Below are 19,646 nucleotides of genomic sequence, written 5' to 3' on the forward strand. Positions count from 1 at the left end.
GGTAGCATAATACCCTCCCTCCCTTCTCCCATCATCATCATTATCATCATTATTAGCTTGGAATTGATTTGTTGTCTTTTTTCGGTACAATAAATTCAATATTAAATTAGCAATTCATTGATTGTCTAATCCCACTGTGAATATCCTGTTTAGTTTTTATTTCCCCCCAAAAAGAGATAAATAAATTTGTGTGTTCCAGAGCCGGGACCCAGGAGATAAGAATGAAAGCCTCATTGCTTTAGATGCATTAATCTGCAACAAAAGTTTCCTTGTTACTGTCATTCATACTCTTGAAAAACAGAAGAGTTTTTCTGTGAAAGACAGGTATGTGAGTATCAACCCACCTTGATGTGTCATTCATACTTCATGGGATCGTAGGTTTAGAGTTTATTGCCTTCAGTTACAAATGGGAATACTGAGGTCCAGAGAGATGAAGGGAATTGTTCAAACTCACAAGTGAATGAGCTGAAATTTTAATCCAGTGCTTCCTTCCATCCCATTATACTACAATAACTCTCAAAAGAACTAGGATTTCATCAACAGGGATACTCCCTCTACCAATGTAGATGTGGCCCCTTCCATGCCTAAGAACTAGAATTCTTAATCTATAATTCCCCCCATGAATAAATTTCAAAGAGTCCATAAACCTGGATGGGAAAAAGAAATAACATTTTCCCTCTCATTAACCTTTGTTTTTAGTGATATTTTATGCATTTAAAAACATTCTGAGTAGGGGGCCATAGGTTTCACCAGAATACCAAGGGGGTCCAAAGCACCATAAAACAAAATAAAATGAAATAAATCTCATCAGCCTGAGAGATATTGTGAGTTGCTGTGGCCTAAACAGTTAATCTGTTGGGTGAGTCCTGTGGTGATAAATCTTTCCAAATGTAGCTAGGGTGGTCTTTGGGCAACATTCTGTCTCTGGGCATCTTTCCAGCTTCATCAAATCCATTCAGTCTAAAGACCAGCCAAAATGATCTCACACATGGCACCTCATCCCCAACCCTGGGATGTCCCCCCTCCCCCTTTCTTTCCTGGGAATCTTCGGTTTCCCTCAATGCTCTGCTCACTTGCTATTATCTGCAGGAAGCCTTCCATCCCCACCCCTGGTTGCTAGTATTTCCCGTCTATACCAAGGGGAACCTGTGTGTTGATTTTGCCTCATTTGTGTATTGTACAAACGTGTCTCCCTCTTTAGAATGTAAGCATCTTGAGGATAAGTAGAGTTTCATTTTTGTTTGTCACTAGTGCCCCGCACATAAAAGGTGCTTAATAACTGAGCTGCACTGCCCTAATATTTGGCAATCCAATTCTTTTTTTTTTTTTTTTTCTGAAGTAATTGGGGTTAAGTGACTTGCCATCTGACATCAAAGTCAGAAAGTAGTGAAAGGTTAGCACTTAAAGACCATGTCATATAGAAAACGAGATAGCTGTAGTCTAATGGGAAGCAGAGAGCTGTAGTATCAGAATGGTCCACGTTCAGGTCCTGCCCTGGATATAGCTGGCTTTGTCAACCTGGGGAAGTCATGGATGTCCTCGTGCCTCCAGGCAGATACACAGAAGGTACCAGCCAACATTGGTAGAGGAATCCCCCAGCCAATGAGATTAATTATAGGACACAAAGCATCGTGAACCTTGATTCTAACTCCATTTGGACTACTAAGTGACTTAGAGGATAAAGCACTCGATCTGGAATCAGAAGGTCCCAAGTTCAAATCCAGTCTCAGGCACTAACTGTGCCCCAAATCACTTCTGTCTGCCTCAGTTTCCCAACTATATAATGCCTTCATAATAGGATTGTTGTAAAATTCAAGTAAGATTAATCAATTTACAGTCTTTGAGCATTATATAAATGCCAGGTATCATCCTCATTATCCTCATCACTACATCACTTACACAACCTCATGTGCCCTTTAAAGACCCTATTACAACACCATGAAAAGGCACGAGTCTTTCTTCGAAAAGCAGAAGTAGCATTTTCTGTTTTTTTGGTTTTTTGTTTTTTTTTAAGAGTTGCATGACTTATAAATAGATGGATGTGTGATGACATCAGGGTGGGATTCTTTTTTTCCACTCTTTCTCTTATATGCATCTGTCCACAAATCTTCCAAAGAGATTTCCCCCCTCTCCCAGAGCTGGGGAGATTTCCTTTTGGTTAACAAACTGTCTTTAAAAGTACAGTGTCACACTTGGTCTGTCTCTGTATTACTTGTGCTTCAATCCATGACCAGTCTTCCCCTTTTTTTTTCCTAATGTCATACATAGCCTTGTACCTGTCATCATCATTTTTGACATCAATACTTCAAATATATGATTTCATAGACTATTATTTTGCACAAACCTGTTCATATTTGTATTTAAAGAGTGTTAGTTTTACCTGGTGTTATGTCAAGCTTGAGCAACTTATTACACGTTATTCCATGTTTATAGAATTTGATTTTGAGCCAAAATGACCCCCTGCCCCCATGTCTTTGCATCAGGGAAAGTTCCTTATGCTTGAAATGCCTTCTGTGTCACCTCTGCCTCTTCATCCAGAGCTCAGCATCTATAGGAAGCTTTTCTAAGCCACTGAATTCTTCATCATATTTCTCTCCTCCAGTGATCAAATAGATGGTTAAAGGATGGGTTTGTTTAGTTGGTTATGCTAATGTTTACAAGAGAGGATTTTCTTTTTAAAAAAATCATTGGGGAGAATTGGGCATGATGGCAGGCAATAGTGATGCAAAAAAGAAAGAAAGAAAACAGTGATAAACATTTCAGGGAAGCATTTTAAAGTGCCCAGAAGAGAACAGGAGGTGGTTCAGACAAGAAGACCAGCATTAGGATTTATGTGCTAAATTGATATTTTATATAAACACGTATACATTGTGTGTGTGTGTGTGTGTGTGTGTGTGTGTGTGTATGTGTGTGTGTGTGTGTGTGTATAAAATCAAGATTCATAGTTTCACAATGGTTCAGACTCACACAAAAAAGATTTTTAAAGTATCCGTTGGTATCAGTTTGTATAGTACTTGCCTATATAATCTTATTTGATCCTTACAATAAGCTTGGACAGTAGGTATTGTTATTGTCCCCCCTTTACAGATAAGGAAACTGAGGCTAAGAGAAGCCTACTGCCCCAGGGTTATACAACTATTGTGCATCTGAGGCAATATTCATGCTTACATTTTCTTGCCTTTTTTTTTTCTTGCCAGTATCTTATACCCTTTCCTTCAACCAAAATAAAATCATTTTGTGTCCAATATCAAAAATGAGCCTTTATTTAGTCTGGGGTAGGCCAATACTTGATGTCTTTATATAAACTATCAGAACTTGTGACTACCTAACACAGAACACTGGATAAAGTCTGGAGTCAGGAATTCTCATCTAACAGTTCAAATTCAGCCTCAGACACCTTAGAGGTGTGACTCTGGGCAGGTCACTTCACCCTGCTTGCCTCAGTTTCCCCATCTGTGAAAGGAATTGAAGAAAGAAATGACAAATTGCTTTTCAGTATCTTTGCCCAGAAAACCGCAAATGGAGTGAAACATGACTAAAGTGCCTGAACAACAAACACCCCGTGGTCACTTCCCCAGCATGATAAGGCCCTGGAGTAGAAAGGAATTCATTAGTTTACTCAGTTCTGCCCAAACCTACTGTGCATTATATACTGTACTGGTCACAGGGCATACCAAGACCTCGATATAAAAAGGGAGCCTGTGGGTTCATTCATCTAGGAAACTCCCTCTCGTAATGCCAGTCAGCACTTTCTATTTAACTTAGTCTTAAGAGATTTTTCTGAGAAAGTAAATGAGTTATTCAGAGCCACACAGTCTCTATGTGTCAAAAGTGGTCCTGGAACCCCCGTTTTCCTTTGACTTCAAAGTGGCTCTCTACTACACCACACTAAACATATTCAGAATTAATACAAAGTAATTGTGGAGGGGGAAGCAGTTCCTGATGGTGCTTTGAAGAAAGCTTAGAATTATATAAAAGAGTTGGGAGTGCAACGAAGAAAAGAACCTCTTTCCAATCCGTAGTCTATCTTCAGGGCATTAGCAACATTGGGTTAAGTAACAGTCAGTGGGGCATCTGTGCCCAGAAAGCGAGCAATGTCCTGGGCTGTTATGGCAGGAGTTGACTCACACTTCATGAGGTGGCCAGAGTTCTCCCAAAGAATTGTGTGACATCCAGAGTGGAGTTGTATGTGTCCCTTACTCAATCTGTCTCCCAATCGGCTCTCATCCGCTAACATCCATTGTCTCTTTCTCATCCAGGTGTCTGTTTGCTTCATTCCTAACCATCGCCCTCCAGACCAAGCTCGTCTACCTGACCAGCATCCTCGAGGTCCTCACGCGAGACCTGATGGAACAATCGAGTAACATGCAGCCCAAGCTGATGCTCCGACGGACCGAGTCTGTTGTGGAAAAGCTCCTCACAAATTGGATGTCTGTTTGCCTCTCTGGCTTTCTCCGGGTAAGTAAGTGCCTCATCTTTCTGCAGTGTCAGAGGTAAGACAATCTCGGGTCTTATTTTTAGCAGACATTGACTTCTTTTGCAGTACAGACCCTGAGTACTCCATAGTGTCAAAACAACAGCTTTTCTGCCTTGGCCCTCATCCCGAGCATAGAGATGCCTGGGGGAAAAAAAAGCAGCTAGTAGAACGAATATCTTGTGAATATTATTCATTTCCCCAGACATAATTTCTTTATGAAGAAAGACATTAAGATATTTTAGATGTACCTTGCCTCTATCAATTAAAATTAATTAAGTCCCTTCAGTTTCCTAGTCATCCTAAAAAGTACAGCATAAGAGAGGGAATATCTAAAATATTAAAAAGAATGTACTTAAAAATAGCTGGAAGCACTTGAAAGAGATCCATTTACATAATAACAAAGGATGTGCTAATTACAAATAATGTCTAACTGGTCCTTAAAACAGATCCCCTAAGGACCCTCATTTGCCTAGTTTGAGTTGTTGTATGGACATACAGATAGAAGGAAATTGGATTTCTCAAACCATTCGTCACTTCCAACTGTCCACTTAATTCAGCTATGTTTTCCCTTCGTTTTATCTTTGGTAAATAAAACAAAATAAAGATGTCAAAAGTGATAGTTGTGTGACAGTAAAGCTATTATTCTCCTTTAATTTCATTCTGTACCCATTTCAAGAAGAAAAACTGTGTATTTATAGCCAGTCCTAGAACTTAATTGAACCTTGAACAGGATGTATTGCTATGCCACTAATTTTCAACAATAGTATTTAAGTACAAGACTGAGATGTGGGTCTAAATAGAGGGTGGCATCCACAGCTGTGCTTACTTTAATGTTTAATGCTGCCTTGAAAGAAGACATATGATGTTTTCCTACCAATCCATCTTGCCCCCAAGCAATACCTGAATAGAGAGGCTAATTAAATCAGCCTTTTCCCCCTCCCCTTTTTATCTGATACTTAAAAACTAGTTGGATTCCTGGTATCTTCATCCTTGTCTTTCTCAGCCCTATAATCATCATCTCATCAATAATGACAATCCCCCATTTGAAACTTTCCCTCCTTTATGATACTCATCTTTTTCCTTTCCTAAATCCTCCATTCATCCTTGTCCTTCCATTAACCCTCCTTTATTTACCTGATGTACTTGAGTTCTTATTGGAGTTTGTTTAATATTTCATGAGTCCCCTTGCAAACCTTCAGGTATCCAACCTCTATTATCTCTCACCCTCATTACATAACCAGCCTTCTCCTTCTCTGATCAATAATATCTTTTACATCACTTGGTGTATATGGTTAAATTTGGTAATACACCATCTTTCCTTGGCCCTTTGGGGTACCTTTAATTCATTTTAATTTATTTGGATTAGTCATATGGTTTCATTGCTATAAGGAACTCCCAATGAGAAAATGCTCTATCCATATAGATGGGTCCCTTCCTTTCGGTTTGCGTTCTTGGAGAGTTGTCCTAAAGCTGCTGTTCTCAAAAACCCAAGGAGTCTCTAACTCCCTTCCACGAAGTCTGCAAAATTGTGATATCAAAAGATTTTAATTTTTAATATTATAATTATAAAAACATCAGTAGTTATAATCCACATAAACAGAAGCTTTTTGTGAATGAAAACTTCAATAAAGTCCTGAGACCAAAAAGTTTGAGACCCATTGCCCTAGAAACTTGTTAAATTCAATTCAAAGAGCATTTATCAAGCACATGCCACGTGCTAATCACAGTTTCCAGTACTAAGTGACTTAAGGAATTTACTTTACCTCTGTTTGCCTCAGTTGTCTCAACTGAAAATGGGAATAATAATAGTAGTACCCACTCTGTAGGGTTTTTGTGAGGATCAAGTAAAATTATATTTGTAAAAGTACTTGACATAGTGCCTGGTACACAGTAGGTATTACATAAAGGTTTATTTTTCCACCTTCCTTCCGCCCATCAAAGATACAAAGACAAAACCAGAACATTCCCTTCCCTCAAGGAGCTTAAATCCTACAGGGCACACTAAAATAAACTCTTTGGAATTTTAATTATTCTCAACAATAAAAAAATCATCAAAGCGATTTATTAGGCAAGTCATTTATCCTTTTTATGTTGAGAAATTCTCAAACTGAAATTGGAACCCCTAAAAAGAAACAAAAAGAGTTGCCATTCTTTAACTCTGGCTAGGTAATTGGATTCTCATTGCCTAAAAAGACAGGTATATTCCCCATGTTTGGGGAATAGTAAGGGAGCCATCTTGGAAGACACAGGAATTATGCTGGGGACTAGTAGAGATGAAGTTAGAAATGATTTGTTTAATTGAGGACTGCTTTAATAATGCAAAAAAGAAGCTATCAAGCTTGGCAAATTGGTCAATTAGTTTTGGTTTATTCTTATTTCTGAGGTTAATTGTTATATTATTTAGTGTTTGAGTTGTTTGGGTTTTGGTTTTTTTTAATATTATTACTATCTTGAGGTCTAGATATTCTTTTAACTTTCAAGGATCCATGATTTGGGATGGAAATGGGTATTTCACAAAATTAATTGTTAGATTAGTCCTCAAGAGCAGACTACCATCAGACCATTTTTTAAGCCTACCCAGTTTATCAGAAACTTGTTGACCCCTGGCTCTGGATATTATGGTAAGGCAATAGTATGGGATTTTGTTGGAAGAGGAACCCCTAATAAGAACAGTTAAATAAGCATACCATTTGTAGGTAGTTAACAGTTTGTCTGAAGAAGATCTGAGGATATTAGTAGACCAAAAGCACAAAACTAAAACAACAATCAAGCAAAGCAATCAAGAAAACGAATGTGATTAGAGGCTGCAGTTGAGCAGTGTTTTGTCCAGGACACAAGAAGGAGGTCACAGTCCTTTTGTGCTCTTCCTGAGTCAGGTTACTTCTATACTATTATATTTAGCTCTGGGCAACAGTTTTTTCAGAAGGATATTGATTAAATTGGAGAATGTCCAAAAAAAGGCAACTCTCTGGATGCTGATGTAATCTCCTGTTCATGTCATTGTTTGAAAGAACTTGGAATTTTTTTTTAAGTTGAAAGAGAGAAGATGTGGGAAAGGGCAATATATGATAGCTCTCTTCAAATCAAGGACTAATACATAGAAGAATTCAACTTATTCTGCTTGGCCCAAAAGGGGAGGACCAAGAGTAATGATGGAAGTACACAGATTTAGATTTAATTGATTTAGAGTTAATTTTTTTTTTCTAACAATTAGAACTGTCCCATAGCAGGAGGAGTTGCCAGGAGGAGGCTATTCCTCATACATAAGGTTTTCAAGAAAAGACAAATGGACATTTGTTGGGTGGTCCAGTTGGAAAAACATTTCATTTGGATTCAGATGAGATTTATTTGCTTCCTGGCTGTGTGTCACTTGTGTGTCACTTGACCTCGGTTTATAGATCTGTAAAAGGAGAGAGTTGGGCTAAATGGCAACTAGAGTCCCTTCTAGCTCTGTGTCCTGTGATGTGAAAAGAATTCTTGTTGAAGTGTATTTTCACCTCATTGGCTTCTCAAGTTCCTTCCAGCTCGGAGATTCTTTGGTTCTCTGGAAATTTAGCTGAGAATAAAAACCTATACACAAGCATGATGGGTCCATTGGTTGCTATTGGACATTAAACATCTGATAAACTTTAAATGCAGAAGTTCATTCAGATGTCATAGCCACAGGGATAATATGGTATCATGAGAAGAAGCCTAGATCCTTGGGATGCAATCCTGGCCTTCCATTCATTAGCTGTGTGGTATAGGATAATTTTCTGAATCTCACTATCTTCATCTATAAAATGGGAATAATAATACACCAATCACCTTATAGGATTATTTTGTGGAAAGTGCTCTATAATGCATGTTATTAGTAAATACCTAATCTCTAAAATGTGACTCTTAGCTCTCTATTTTTTGGGGGGAGAGGGGTTTAGAGTTGTGATTTAATTGGAACAAGGAATTCCCATTAAAGAAACTCCCTCTACCAATGCAAATTTCTAATTCTTCTATGACTGAAAGATTTGAATAGTTTCTCAGGGCATCAAGAAGTGATTTTCCCAGAGTTGTTCAGTTATGGCCAATGCTCTGTGTTATCACCACTCTGTGATCCTTTCTATGGGGTTTTCTTGGTGAAGATACTGGAGTGATTTTTCATTTCCTTTTTCAGTGGATTGAGGCAAATACTTTAAGTGACTTGTCCAAGATCACTCAGCTCGTATCAGAGGCAACACTTAAATCCAGGTCTTGCTGTAAGTCTGAGGACAGCTTTCTCTTCTCTAGGCTGTGACACTTCAGACACATCATTTTTCTATAGACTTAAAATTCTCAAGAGAATTTGTGATCTTGTCAATATACATCCATCCTCCCTCCAGTGATGTGCACAGAGACTCGTTTATGTATTTTGCCACGTCCTCACAAAAATCTGCACTGGGTGGGAGACAGAGCACCTGTCACGAGGATGGGTGCCTTCCTGGCTTTCTTTTGACATTTTGAGGAATGAGTATCCCACCAGTGGAAAATCTGGCTACCTCTCAGTTATTCCTCGTTCTCCCCAAAGGACCAGCCTGTCTTCTTTTTAAATTATATATGCTTCTGTACTATTTGTGTATGCACCCATACATGTATGGGTGTACTATGTACAAAATAAATGTGTGTATATACATATAAAATATGCTATATGTATATTATGCACAAAAATAGGAATCCGTGCGCACACAAATAGGTGGAAATATGTCATGGTGCATATTTCCATGCATTTGCAAATAATATAATTATAAATGTTTTGTGTTTGTGTGTGTATAATTTAACTATATATGCATGCAACATAAGTTATATATATGTGTGTGTTATATATAATATAACTATATGTACATACACATAAAATTTGCATTATGTATATTATGCACAGAAATAGGAATGCATGTGTGCACTAATAGGTAGAACTATGTTATGGTGTATTTTCATGCATGTGTAAGTGACATAATTATAAATGTTTTGTATTTGTGTATGTGCATGAAACATAAGTATGTGTTATACAATATAAATATATGTACATACATATAAAATGTGCATCATGTATATTGTGCACAGAAATAGGAATACGTGTGTGCATGAATAGGTAAAATGCACATACCTATAAATATTTTGTGTTTGTGTATATACAATATATTTTGCATGCAACATGTGTTATATATAATAAAAATATGTACATACAGATAAAATATACCACATGAAATTATGTACAGAAATGGGAAAACGGCTACACAAAGAGGTAGAAGTGTGTCATGTGTATATGTTCCTGTTTATGTAAACAATATAAATAATTACTTGTATATGCATGATAAGTATGTAATTGTACGTGTTTAGATACAATATGTCTATGTGCATATAACATACTGCATGTATATTGTGCATAGATAGATTACAAGCATGTACCATATACATGTGATCTCATTAACATGGCTACCTCCACATACAAAATGTGCATCGTATAATAACATAGTAAGTATGTAGACATGTCCACCTGTATACCTGTGCACACTTATCCACAGTGGTGCACGCCCGTGTATGCAGAGCCAGTGTTTTATGCACGAATATGTGTATATGGTATTGTGCTTAGTGGCTGGGAAAAAGCTCAGAATTACCATCAGGAGATCTGGGTTCAAATCCTCCCTTAGATACCTAGAACCCGATGTCTTTGAGAAGGAAGCTGTGGATCTTCAGCTTCCTTAGCTCTAAAATGAGGGTCCTCATGGGGGCCTCTTTCAGGCCTGTCCAAGATCCCATGACCTCACACTTTGGGTCCTTGGACTACATGAAACCGCAGGTCTTCCCTCTGCTAGAATTGGAGGGAGGGATGCTCACCTATGTCACTGGGAACCCCTGCTCCGTTTCCCCCTCCTGGCTGTCGCCCCTCGACCACGCGCTGCATCCCACTGAAAACTAATCATTTTGTCTCTTGTATCGTTCCCTCCCAAGGAGACTGTTGGAGAGCCCTTCTATTTGTTGGTGACAACCCTAAACCAGAAAATAAACAAAGGTCCAGTGGACGTCATCACCTCCAAAGCCCTGTACACTCTTAATGAGGATTGGCTCCTGTGGCAAGTGCCTGAATTCAGCACTGTGGTATGTTTGCTATTACGCTTTCCTTCCAAATGCATCAGGATTTACCAGTAGAGGCAAGAGGAGAGGGGGGACCTGGTCAGGAAAGAGAGAGGCAAAGCCATATCAAAATGAAAGGATATAATTCCCGCTGTGAGAGGACTCATCCATTTCATTAATTAAAAACAATAGTTGATAAAATATTAACGCCATGTTCAAATAATAGATTTTAATTACTTGGATGCAGGGAGTGTCTTAATGACGCCTGGGGCAGTCATCAATTTCCAAAGATTTTAATATCAGGATGGCTTATGGCTCTCCACGTTGTCAGAGAAGCTGCAAAGTGTTCCCTATTCAGTTCTTGTAATTGCAATCAGGATTTCTCAAACCGTTCTTCTCGGGGAGACAATGTGTGAAGATGCGCCACAGCTGAATCGGAACGGGGGGCTTATTTTAGAAAGATAACATGAGATTAATTCAGCTCGAGTTTCCTGTGCCACACGACACACGTACTTTATTTCCTTGGATTAGTTACAAATGTTTGGTGTCGTGCACTTAATATACTGTGATTTCATCACTATTTTTGGAGTGATGCCGTAAATAATGAGCGGCGTCGGCTGGGCTAGCTGTTTGGGGGATTTCACGTGGTGGGAGAGGAGGAGGAAGGAGAGAAAAGCGAAGGACCCTCCCCCCCTTCCCCGTGGCCTTCCCCACATAGGGAGAGGCTGCTTACATTGGGCAATGAGAGAACCTCGCAGGGAGCCAAGCCCTGTAGTCACTCCGAGTTCATTTAAGAATTCTCTCCCTTTTTCCATGAAGGCAGATTGGAGGAAGAGATGACTCGGTCTTGGGGGGCGGGGTGGGGAATTATGAGCGCTTCCAGCTGCAAGATGTACATCCATACAGTGGCTCTGGGCCTCTTCCCAACTTCTTGAGTGAGGGCTGGGAGGAGGAGAAGAGCAGAAAAATGACAGTGAGTCTTTGGTATTGCTCATTTGTGTTGCTGATTCTCTTGTGGCTTTGCCTGGGACGGCAAGCATGGCGACGTTGTTTTGGACGAATGCACCCGTTAATTGGAGAAGGCACCGCGTTGGCTTGGACTGTGTTTTGGCTATGCTTTCTGTCTGTTATGGATGAAACTCCCCATATCTGCTGTTATGGGTGATCAGTCACTATTACCACGTGAGACTGGCCGTTCCTGGAAGGAGAATGCTTTGCTGACGCATGTGGCACAGGAGATGCTGGGTATTATCTTCCCCTAAAGTGGCCCTGGTCTCCAGCCTGCCTCCCAAGGCTGATTTCATTCTCATATAATCCCAGATGGAATCTATAAATCCTGCAAAATTGAATGACATTGCATGGTAATGCTTGATTCCTGTAGCATCCATAAAAGAAACTGGGATCAGAGATTTAGAAGCAGGAGCCGCCTTGGAGGCCATTGAGTTCCAACCCTCTTTAGTTTACAGGTGCCTGTCCCGGGGCACAGAAAGGTTGTTTGACTTCTCCTGGATCACACAGCTAGTGGCGGAGGAGGATTTGAATGTAGGTCTTCCCTGTTCAAGGTCCAGTACATGTAGAATCTCTGAGCTGAAGAGTACCCTAGAGGCCATACAATCTAGCAAAAATTGGAGCTGATTCTCTGAGAAGGTAGGATGCCTCTTCCCTCATGGTATACCATTCCACTTTAGAACAACACTGACTGTTAGGAATTTGCTCTTTCTATGGAGCTGACATCTTCCTGGCTACAATTTCTACCCATTATTCCTGTGTTACCCCTCTGGGACTTAGAAAAACAAGGCTAGAGTATCAGGCAGGCCCTGAACGAGCCATGTTGCCAGGGAGTGGAGACCCCCAAACACATTCTGTTCTCAAGATGCTTACATGCTAACGGGGGAGACAATGTGTGTACGGCACATACAAGGTACTTGCAGAGTAGTTGGAAGAGAAAGCTGGACACCAGGAACAGAATAAGGGGCCCCTTGAGCTAGAAATCAATGATCCAATGTGTTAGTGAGCTCACTGGAGCCTCACACAATCCTTAGAGCTGTGTAGAATGGTGATTATTTACTCTTTTTAAACACGAGGAAGCCCAGGTCCACAGAGATTCAGTGTGCGCCCCCTCTGCTCACACAGCATGTAAGTGTTAAGGCCGGTTTTCCCAGAGGTTTGCCTTGACTCCCCCATGAGGCTTTCCCGGAGAGCATCTCCCGAGTGCTCCTTGTACCCATTCCCATCGGTCCCCACTCTGGTTGAATGTTGTTCAACATTCAGATGAAGAACAAGGAAGTAGCTTTACATGTATTTATTTGACTCTGGGCTGGTTTGATTCCAAACCCCTAAAAATTCCCCAAAGAAAATTGATTTGAAAGTAAAAATAGGTTGGGGGAATCCAACAGTGTTTTGGTTTCATCAAAAACATTAGACCAGAAGAAGGAAGGTGTGAAAAGAACAGTCGAGGTGGGGGAAGGGAGTGAGAGAGGGGGTTATTTGTAGGTTTGCAAGAGTATGTTTGAGGTTCACTTCTGGGTTTTTTTTTAAGCTAGTTTTTTTTTTTAAAGGTTTTTCATCAGAGCAGATTTTTTTCTCCCTTTCATTTAAAAGTATTGTTTATTTCACGGCCAATTAAGGTCATATGTTTTTGATTTGTTAACACTGGGCTCATGAGTTATTTGATGTTGAAGAAATTTATGAAGACTCTTCTTATTTCCTTATGGGCCCTGGGGAGGAAAGCTAATGGGTAATGACCATTTCAGAAATCCACAAGAATCCTTCCCTTCAAAGAGGAATTTGTCTGTAGAGAAAACAGAGATTTGTGAACTAGAAAAGAGACAGACCTCTCGTTCATTACGTGGCCCCAGCTTTTAAAATTACTTTGTTTCGAATGCATTTTATTGACCATGGACCGGGCTCTCTTTAGTGGTGGATTACACTAGAAATCGTTGGAAAGTCATATGACTCGGTCAGGTTTTGTGTGATTTTAGCAGAAGGTCAAGAGAAACTCCTAAAAATGGCATTTCCTCTGTAGGAAATTCTTCATACTGTATCTGCCTTATTTCCCTTCCCTCTTTCCTCCTCTCCTTCATCATTCTGAACAGGGCTCAGAGTTGCCTCAGCCTCAGTTTCCACATGTGTCAAAGGAGGGGATTGGACGTGGAGCCTCAGAGGGCCACCCCCACCCCCTGCAGCCTCCGAATCTGTGCTGTGTCTGGTTTTCGAAGGTTCCTGTGGTTGTCTGTGCAAATGTCACAGGCTAATGTTGCATCTAGACGTACCCAAGAAAGAAATTATCTCAAAGAAGGGGAGGGAAAAAGGATCATCAGAAAGCAAGAGGAAGTCATATTAGTGATCTGAGACGGCAGAGCTGGGACGGCAGAGCAGGGTTAAATTAAGAAGTCAGAGTCAGGATTGCCAGGAAGGGAAGCAGGCCCATGTGACAGAGTAACAAGGAGGCTTCACACCTCTAAGATTAGGACAGCTCCAGAGGAGCTGTTGGCTTCAGCTTCAGGCCTCCTGCCCCTGCCTTCTCCATGGGTCACTGCTGACAAGCATGTTCTGGGCCTGGATCATCACTGAGAAGAGGCAGACGGAAGGGAGAGAGACAAAGAGACACAGAGAGAAAGAGACATACACAGAGAGACAGAGAGAGACACAGAGACAGAGAGAGAAAGAGACATACACAGAGAGACAGAGAGAGAAAGAGACAGAGAGACAGAGAGAGAGAGAGAGAGAGAGAGAGAGAGAGACAGAGAGACAGAGAGAGAGAGAGAGAGAGAGAGAGAGAGAGAAGAGAGACAGAGAGAGAGGGAGAAGGGGAGGGAGAGAGACAGAGAAGAGAGAGACAGAGAGACAGAGACAGAGAGAGAGAGACAGAGAAGAGAGAGACAAAGAGAGAGACAGAGACAGAGAGAAAGAGAGAGACAGAGAGAGAGACAGAGAGAGAGACAGAGAGAGAGAGAGAGAGAGAGAGAGAGAGGAGAGCTAGTGAGAAACAAAGACAAAGAGAGACAGAAAGAGACCCAAAGAGAGAGCTAGTGAGAGACAGAGAGAGAGACATGGACACAGAGTCAGAGACACACAGAGAGAGTTAGTAAGAGACAGAGACAAAGAGATAGAGATAGATAGAGACACAGAAACAGAAAAAAAAAAAAAAACAGAGAGAGCTAGTAAGAGACAAAGAGAGAGAGACAGAAAGAAAGAAAGAACTATTGAGAGACGGAGAGAGACAGAGGGAGAAAGGGAGAGACAGAGACACAGAGATAGACAGATGGAGAGAGATAGAGACAGATAGAGAGAAGAGAAAGAAAGGGGAGGAGGGGAGAGACAGACACAGAGATAGGGAGACAGAGAGTCGACCTTCCCACAAACTAAACAATCAGGTCCTAGATTTCAGACTGGCAGAGCCTCGGACACCTCAGGTCTAAGCTGCTCATTTATAGAAGATACTTCTTCAGAGAGGTGGGTTCTATGGCAGGGTTTTGTGAGCCCAGCACTCTTCCTCCTGTGCCATCCAGATCACACTTAGAATAACAACCACAAGAAGTAATGAGTTAAAATATAGTCCTTATAATAGCTAGCATTTATTTATCTAGAGGGTATCACAAGCCTCAGTGTAATTTTAAAGTTTAATGGCATAAAGCTGTACCTAGGACTTTTGGGACACCCTGGATATCCCTTGAAGGTTGTACCACACCTCATGGGTGTCATCTCATTTGACCTGCACAACTCACAAATCAGGTGTTATTATTATCCCCATTTTACAGATGAGGAAACAGCCTGATAGATAGGAAGTGACTTGTTCAGGGTCTCACAGCCAGTATATACTTGAGGTAAGATTTGAATTTGATTCCTACCTGACAAGTCCAACACTATCCCCTGTGCCATCGAGGAGATGAAAGCAGCAGCATCCTTGGAGACCCCAAAAGGAGTTTTAGGATCATACACTTAGAACTGGGAGGGACTCTAGAAGGTCATAAAGTCCATTCCTTCATTCTCCTGAAAAAGAAACTGAGTCATGGAGAAATAAGATTACTTAGAGCTGTGGGTCCCAGCTGCCCCAGAGTTGGAATTTGAAGGTAGAACATAGAATGTTAACATTACTGATGTAGAGCTGGGAAGGGACTGTGTTGTTCAATCACTTTTCAGTCACATCTGATTCTTTGTGCCCCCATATGGGATTTTCTTGGCAAAGACACTGGGATAGTTTGCCATTTCCTTCCCTAGTTCATTTTACAGATGAAGAAACTGAGGCAAACAGGGTAAGTGACTTGCCCAGGATCACACAGCTAGGGAGTGTCTGAAGCTGGATTTTAAACTCGGTTCTTCTTCACTTCAGGCCCAGTGCTCTAGGTGCCGTTTAATCTAACCTCCTCATTTTACAGAAATCTGAGGGCCAGAAGTAAGTGACCTGCCCCTTTAAGGGCATAGAGGTAGGAAGTGGCAGAGGTAGGATTTGATTCCAGATCTGTTGTTCATTTCCTTACCCTGTTCTTCTCCAAGCATCCCCAAGTTTAACAAAGGGAAACATTTTCAGGACAAAATACTTTCTGAAAGTTAAAGGAAGGGAATAAGCATTTATAAAAGAGCTACTATGTTCTAGACACAGTGAGAAGCTCTCAAGATAACCCTGAGAGGTGGGTGCTCTTATTATTCCCATTTTTACAAACATGGAAACTCGAGGTAGATGGAGAAGAAGTGACTTGCTTAGGGTCACATTTTAACTCAGGCCCTCCTGACCCAGCTCAGGGTACCATCTAGTTGCCTTGGAGAAAAGATGAGGAAACCGTCCCTCCTTCTAGTAGAGAGGTGGGGGACTATGGTGTACAATACTGCGTGCCTTCTCAGATACAGTCACTGCATCTCTTATTCTTGGGTAATGTCACTGTTACAAGGAAAGCTCATTTTGAGAGGTTATAGCAAGGAACTGGCATATCTGGAAATAACTCATGTGAAAACAAAAGGAATCAATAAAACATGTTAAAAATAAGTCGGGGGGAAATTTAAAGGGCTGTGTAAAAACGCAGCTCCTCTGGCTTCCCTTCACGCTTTCTGATCTTTCCCTCTCTCTCTTTCTCCCACCACCCAAAGCACTAACTGTGACCACGAGCAAAGAAATGCATTGACAATCATTAGTCCCGTTTCCTTTTCCTTGTTGTCCGACAGATTTCATTTTGTTAATTTAGACTCATCAGCACAGTGAATAGAGCACTCGGCCTGGAGTCTGGAAGTCTCATCTCCCTGAGTTCAAATCCAGCCTGGAGTCAGGAAGAGCTGAATTCAAATCCAGCCTCAGATACTTAGTAGCTATGTGACTCTGGGGCAAATCACTTCACCCTATTTTCTTCATCTGCCAAATGACTTGGAGATGGAAATGGAAAATGACTCCAGTGTCTTTGCCAAGAAAATCCCAAAGAGGGAGAGTCGAGTGTGACTGAAAAACAATTCACGCTCGACTTTGAGCTGTCGAAGGAGGTTTTCCCTTCCTGACACCTTGGGGTGCTAGGGCCGAGGAGCCTAGTTGTGTTGAAGTAGGCTACCTGGGGAAAAGGAAATTGTTTCAGTTCACAACCAAGATGAGAAAAATCCAATAACCCAGAGCAAGTTCATTTAATTAGCGAGTCAACTTCTAGTTGTAATCAAAGTTAAGGGATCAATTTCTTCTTAGCACTTGAAGCGAGGAAGTAAGTCGGCATCATCCTCTGGTGGAGCTGGTGCGGAGAGCTCCCGGACCGTAGGGAGCAATCTTTCAGCAAACACGCTGACCTTATGTAACTCATTATGAGAAAGGCCTTAACGTAGTTAGAAAGTCTTGAAAATTACTTATGGGGCCTGATGCAAAGCCTGCAGTGACCCATAAATGATTTATTTAAGGTTTCTGCCTTTTTTTCCCCCTTGGAGGAGGCAGAAGAATTAAGTGGTGGGCAGAGTGCAAAATTTGGCATCAACCCAGATTGGAAACCCAGCCCTGCTGCTCGTTAACCCTGTAACTTTGAACAAATCACCCTTTCTCTCTGGGTCACAGCTTCCTCATCTGTAACATGAGATAGCCTGAAATCTCCCGTAGTTCTGAACGTAGGCTTCCGGCTACGTGGTGCCATACTGGATAGGATGATATCAAAATCATCCCGATTTCAAATCTGGCCTTAGACACGCACTAACTGTATGATCCTGGACAAGTCACTTAACCCTGTCTGTCTCAATTTCTTCATCTATAAAATGAACTGGAACAGGAAATGGCAAACTTCTCCCAATAAAACAACAAATGCGGTTACAGAGTCAGACATGACTCAACAACAATAATTTCCTGACTGAGACAGGCTCTGTATCCGTAGCCCCCCTCAAGGTTGTGGAGGCCTTTGCTGTTTGTATTTTCATTACGATCCCATCAAGTCCAGCCAGAGCTCCCTGGAGCAGTAACCAGAAGTCTGCCACCTTTCTAGCCACCCAGCGTTCCCCACCACTGCTTCCAAATCCTTCCTTTGCCCTGACTTTATCCTTCCCCACGATTCATTTTTTTTTAGTAATTAAGCAACCCATTGTCCCGATTAAGTCATTCTGTGATGCTCCCATTACATCCTTTCCTGATGTTTGCACTTCAGCGGTCTGGTTTTTAATACCCCTTGCTATTGTGTAGAAACAGTAAAGTTAATTAACAATCCTCCAGGTTCCCCCTCCTCCCCCTTCTCTTATAACATCGTTTGCAAATTATTTTCATTATGACTTAGGATAAAACTGAAACTAAGTCTAACTTCAGAACTGCTGTTTGCAACTTCACATCAAAGAAATGAAACCATTTTCTCTTTTTCCTCTTTGCCCTCTCTTCTTCTTAAAATTTTTCTTATTAAAAAATGAAGGATCATTAACCAATGTAGATATTTCAATATATAATTTTTCCTTGTGTGTTTTTTCTTTTAAACAAATTATTCCCATCTTGATGGCAAGGAGTGGAAATGAGATATTAAATGAAATTGAAATTATTAATGATTCTTATTCAAAACCTTTCCTCCCACCACCTAGAATTTAGAAAGTAAAATTATGTAGTTGTTTCAATACAAAGTCATCTAATTTTCTCCTTTCTGACTGAAAGGAGGGCTGTATGTTCTCTCTACTTTGGATTTAGAGTTTTACTTGAGTTCCAAACTTGGAAAGTTACACCCAAACCCTTAGCGATAGTTACAATATAATCCACCTGCAAAGCAACCTGGGAATGGGAACAAACTTGTTCCCTAGTCTAATCTTCCTTGATTTGTTAACATAGTAGCACTTTTAAAAGTGATGGAAAATGGGGAAGAGGGAGAAAGAAGGAGGCAAGCTGAGTTAGAAATGTTTAGTGGTGTGTCATGGGTCTGCTTAGCAAAGACTGTTTCTTCCTCCACAAAATGGGGTGGGAATAGCAGCTGGAAATGTTGGTCAAGACAAAAAATTTCTTTCTTTTTTCTTTTTTAAAATGTATTTTTGTTATTCTGAACCCCATACACCCCAACTCTTCTGTATAAAGAACAGTAAAAGAGGATTACATATAAAACTACAAATCTACTACATTGAACTTTTTTCTTTTTTTTTTTTAAGTTTACAATACACTAGCCTGGAGTCAAGAGGAATTGAGTTCAAATCCAATCTCAGACACTTATTACTTGATAAGTAATTACTTAATTATTACTTAGTAGTCATAGATATATGTCTGGACAAGTCATTTAATGCCAATTGCCTTTCAAATACATACATACACACACACACATATATATATGTGCCAGCCCACCTGCATTGAGCCTCTTTTCTTCACCTGAAAAATGAGGGATTAAACCCTTAACTGCTCCATGGGCATTTCTGGAGGGGAATTTAATGAGGCTGTCTACAAATTAAAGTTTTTAAACTGGAAGGGGGAGATAGTTTATTATAATTATATCATTTTACAGGTGGGTAAACTGAGTCAGAGAGAAGTAACCCTTGCTTGCCTTAGAGTCACACAGCTAAGAAGTATTTGAGGCAGGATTTGAACCCAATTTGTCAAATCTAGAATTCAATCCACTGCACCACCCAGCTGACTGAACAAGAGGCAAGATAATTGTATAAATATGTATGCCTATAT

At 40.6% G+C, this 19,646-nt stretch overlaps 1 protein-coding gene across 2 annotated transcripts in view; it reads left to right on the forward strand.

Moving 5' to 3' along the window:
* PLXNC1 (plexin C1) overlaps positions 1–19,646 on the forward strand; it is a 221,191-nt gene that overhangs the window by 143,580 nt on the left and 57,965 nt on the right. For both annotated transcript variants that reach the window (XM_074271219.1, XM_074271218.1), the window contains 3 exons: positions 200–324; positions 4,260–4,458; positions 10,439–10,585. In XM_074271219.1, coding sequence (XP_074127320.1) covers positions 200–324; positions 4,260–4,458; positions 10,439–10,585 — 471 coding nt within the window. The remainder of the gene's footprint in view (positions 1–199; positions 325–4,259; positions 4,459–10,438; positions 10,586–19,646) is intronic.

This window comes from Sminthopsis crassicaudata, chromosome 5 (assembly GCF_048593235.1).
Source record: "Sminthopsis crassicaudata isolate SCR6 chromosome 5, ASM4859323v1, whole genome shotgun sequence".
Classification (NCBI taxonomy): Eukaryota; Metazoa; Chordata; class Mammalia; order Dasyuromorphia; family Dasyuridae; genus Sminthopsis; species Sminthopsis crassicaudata.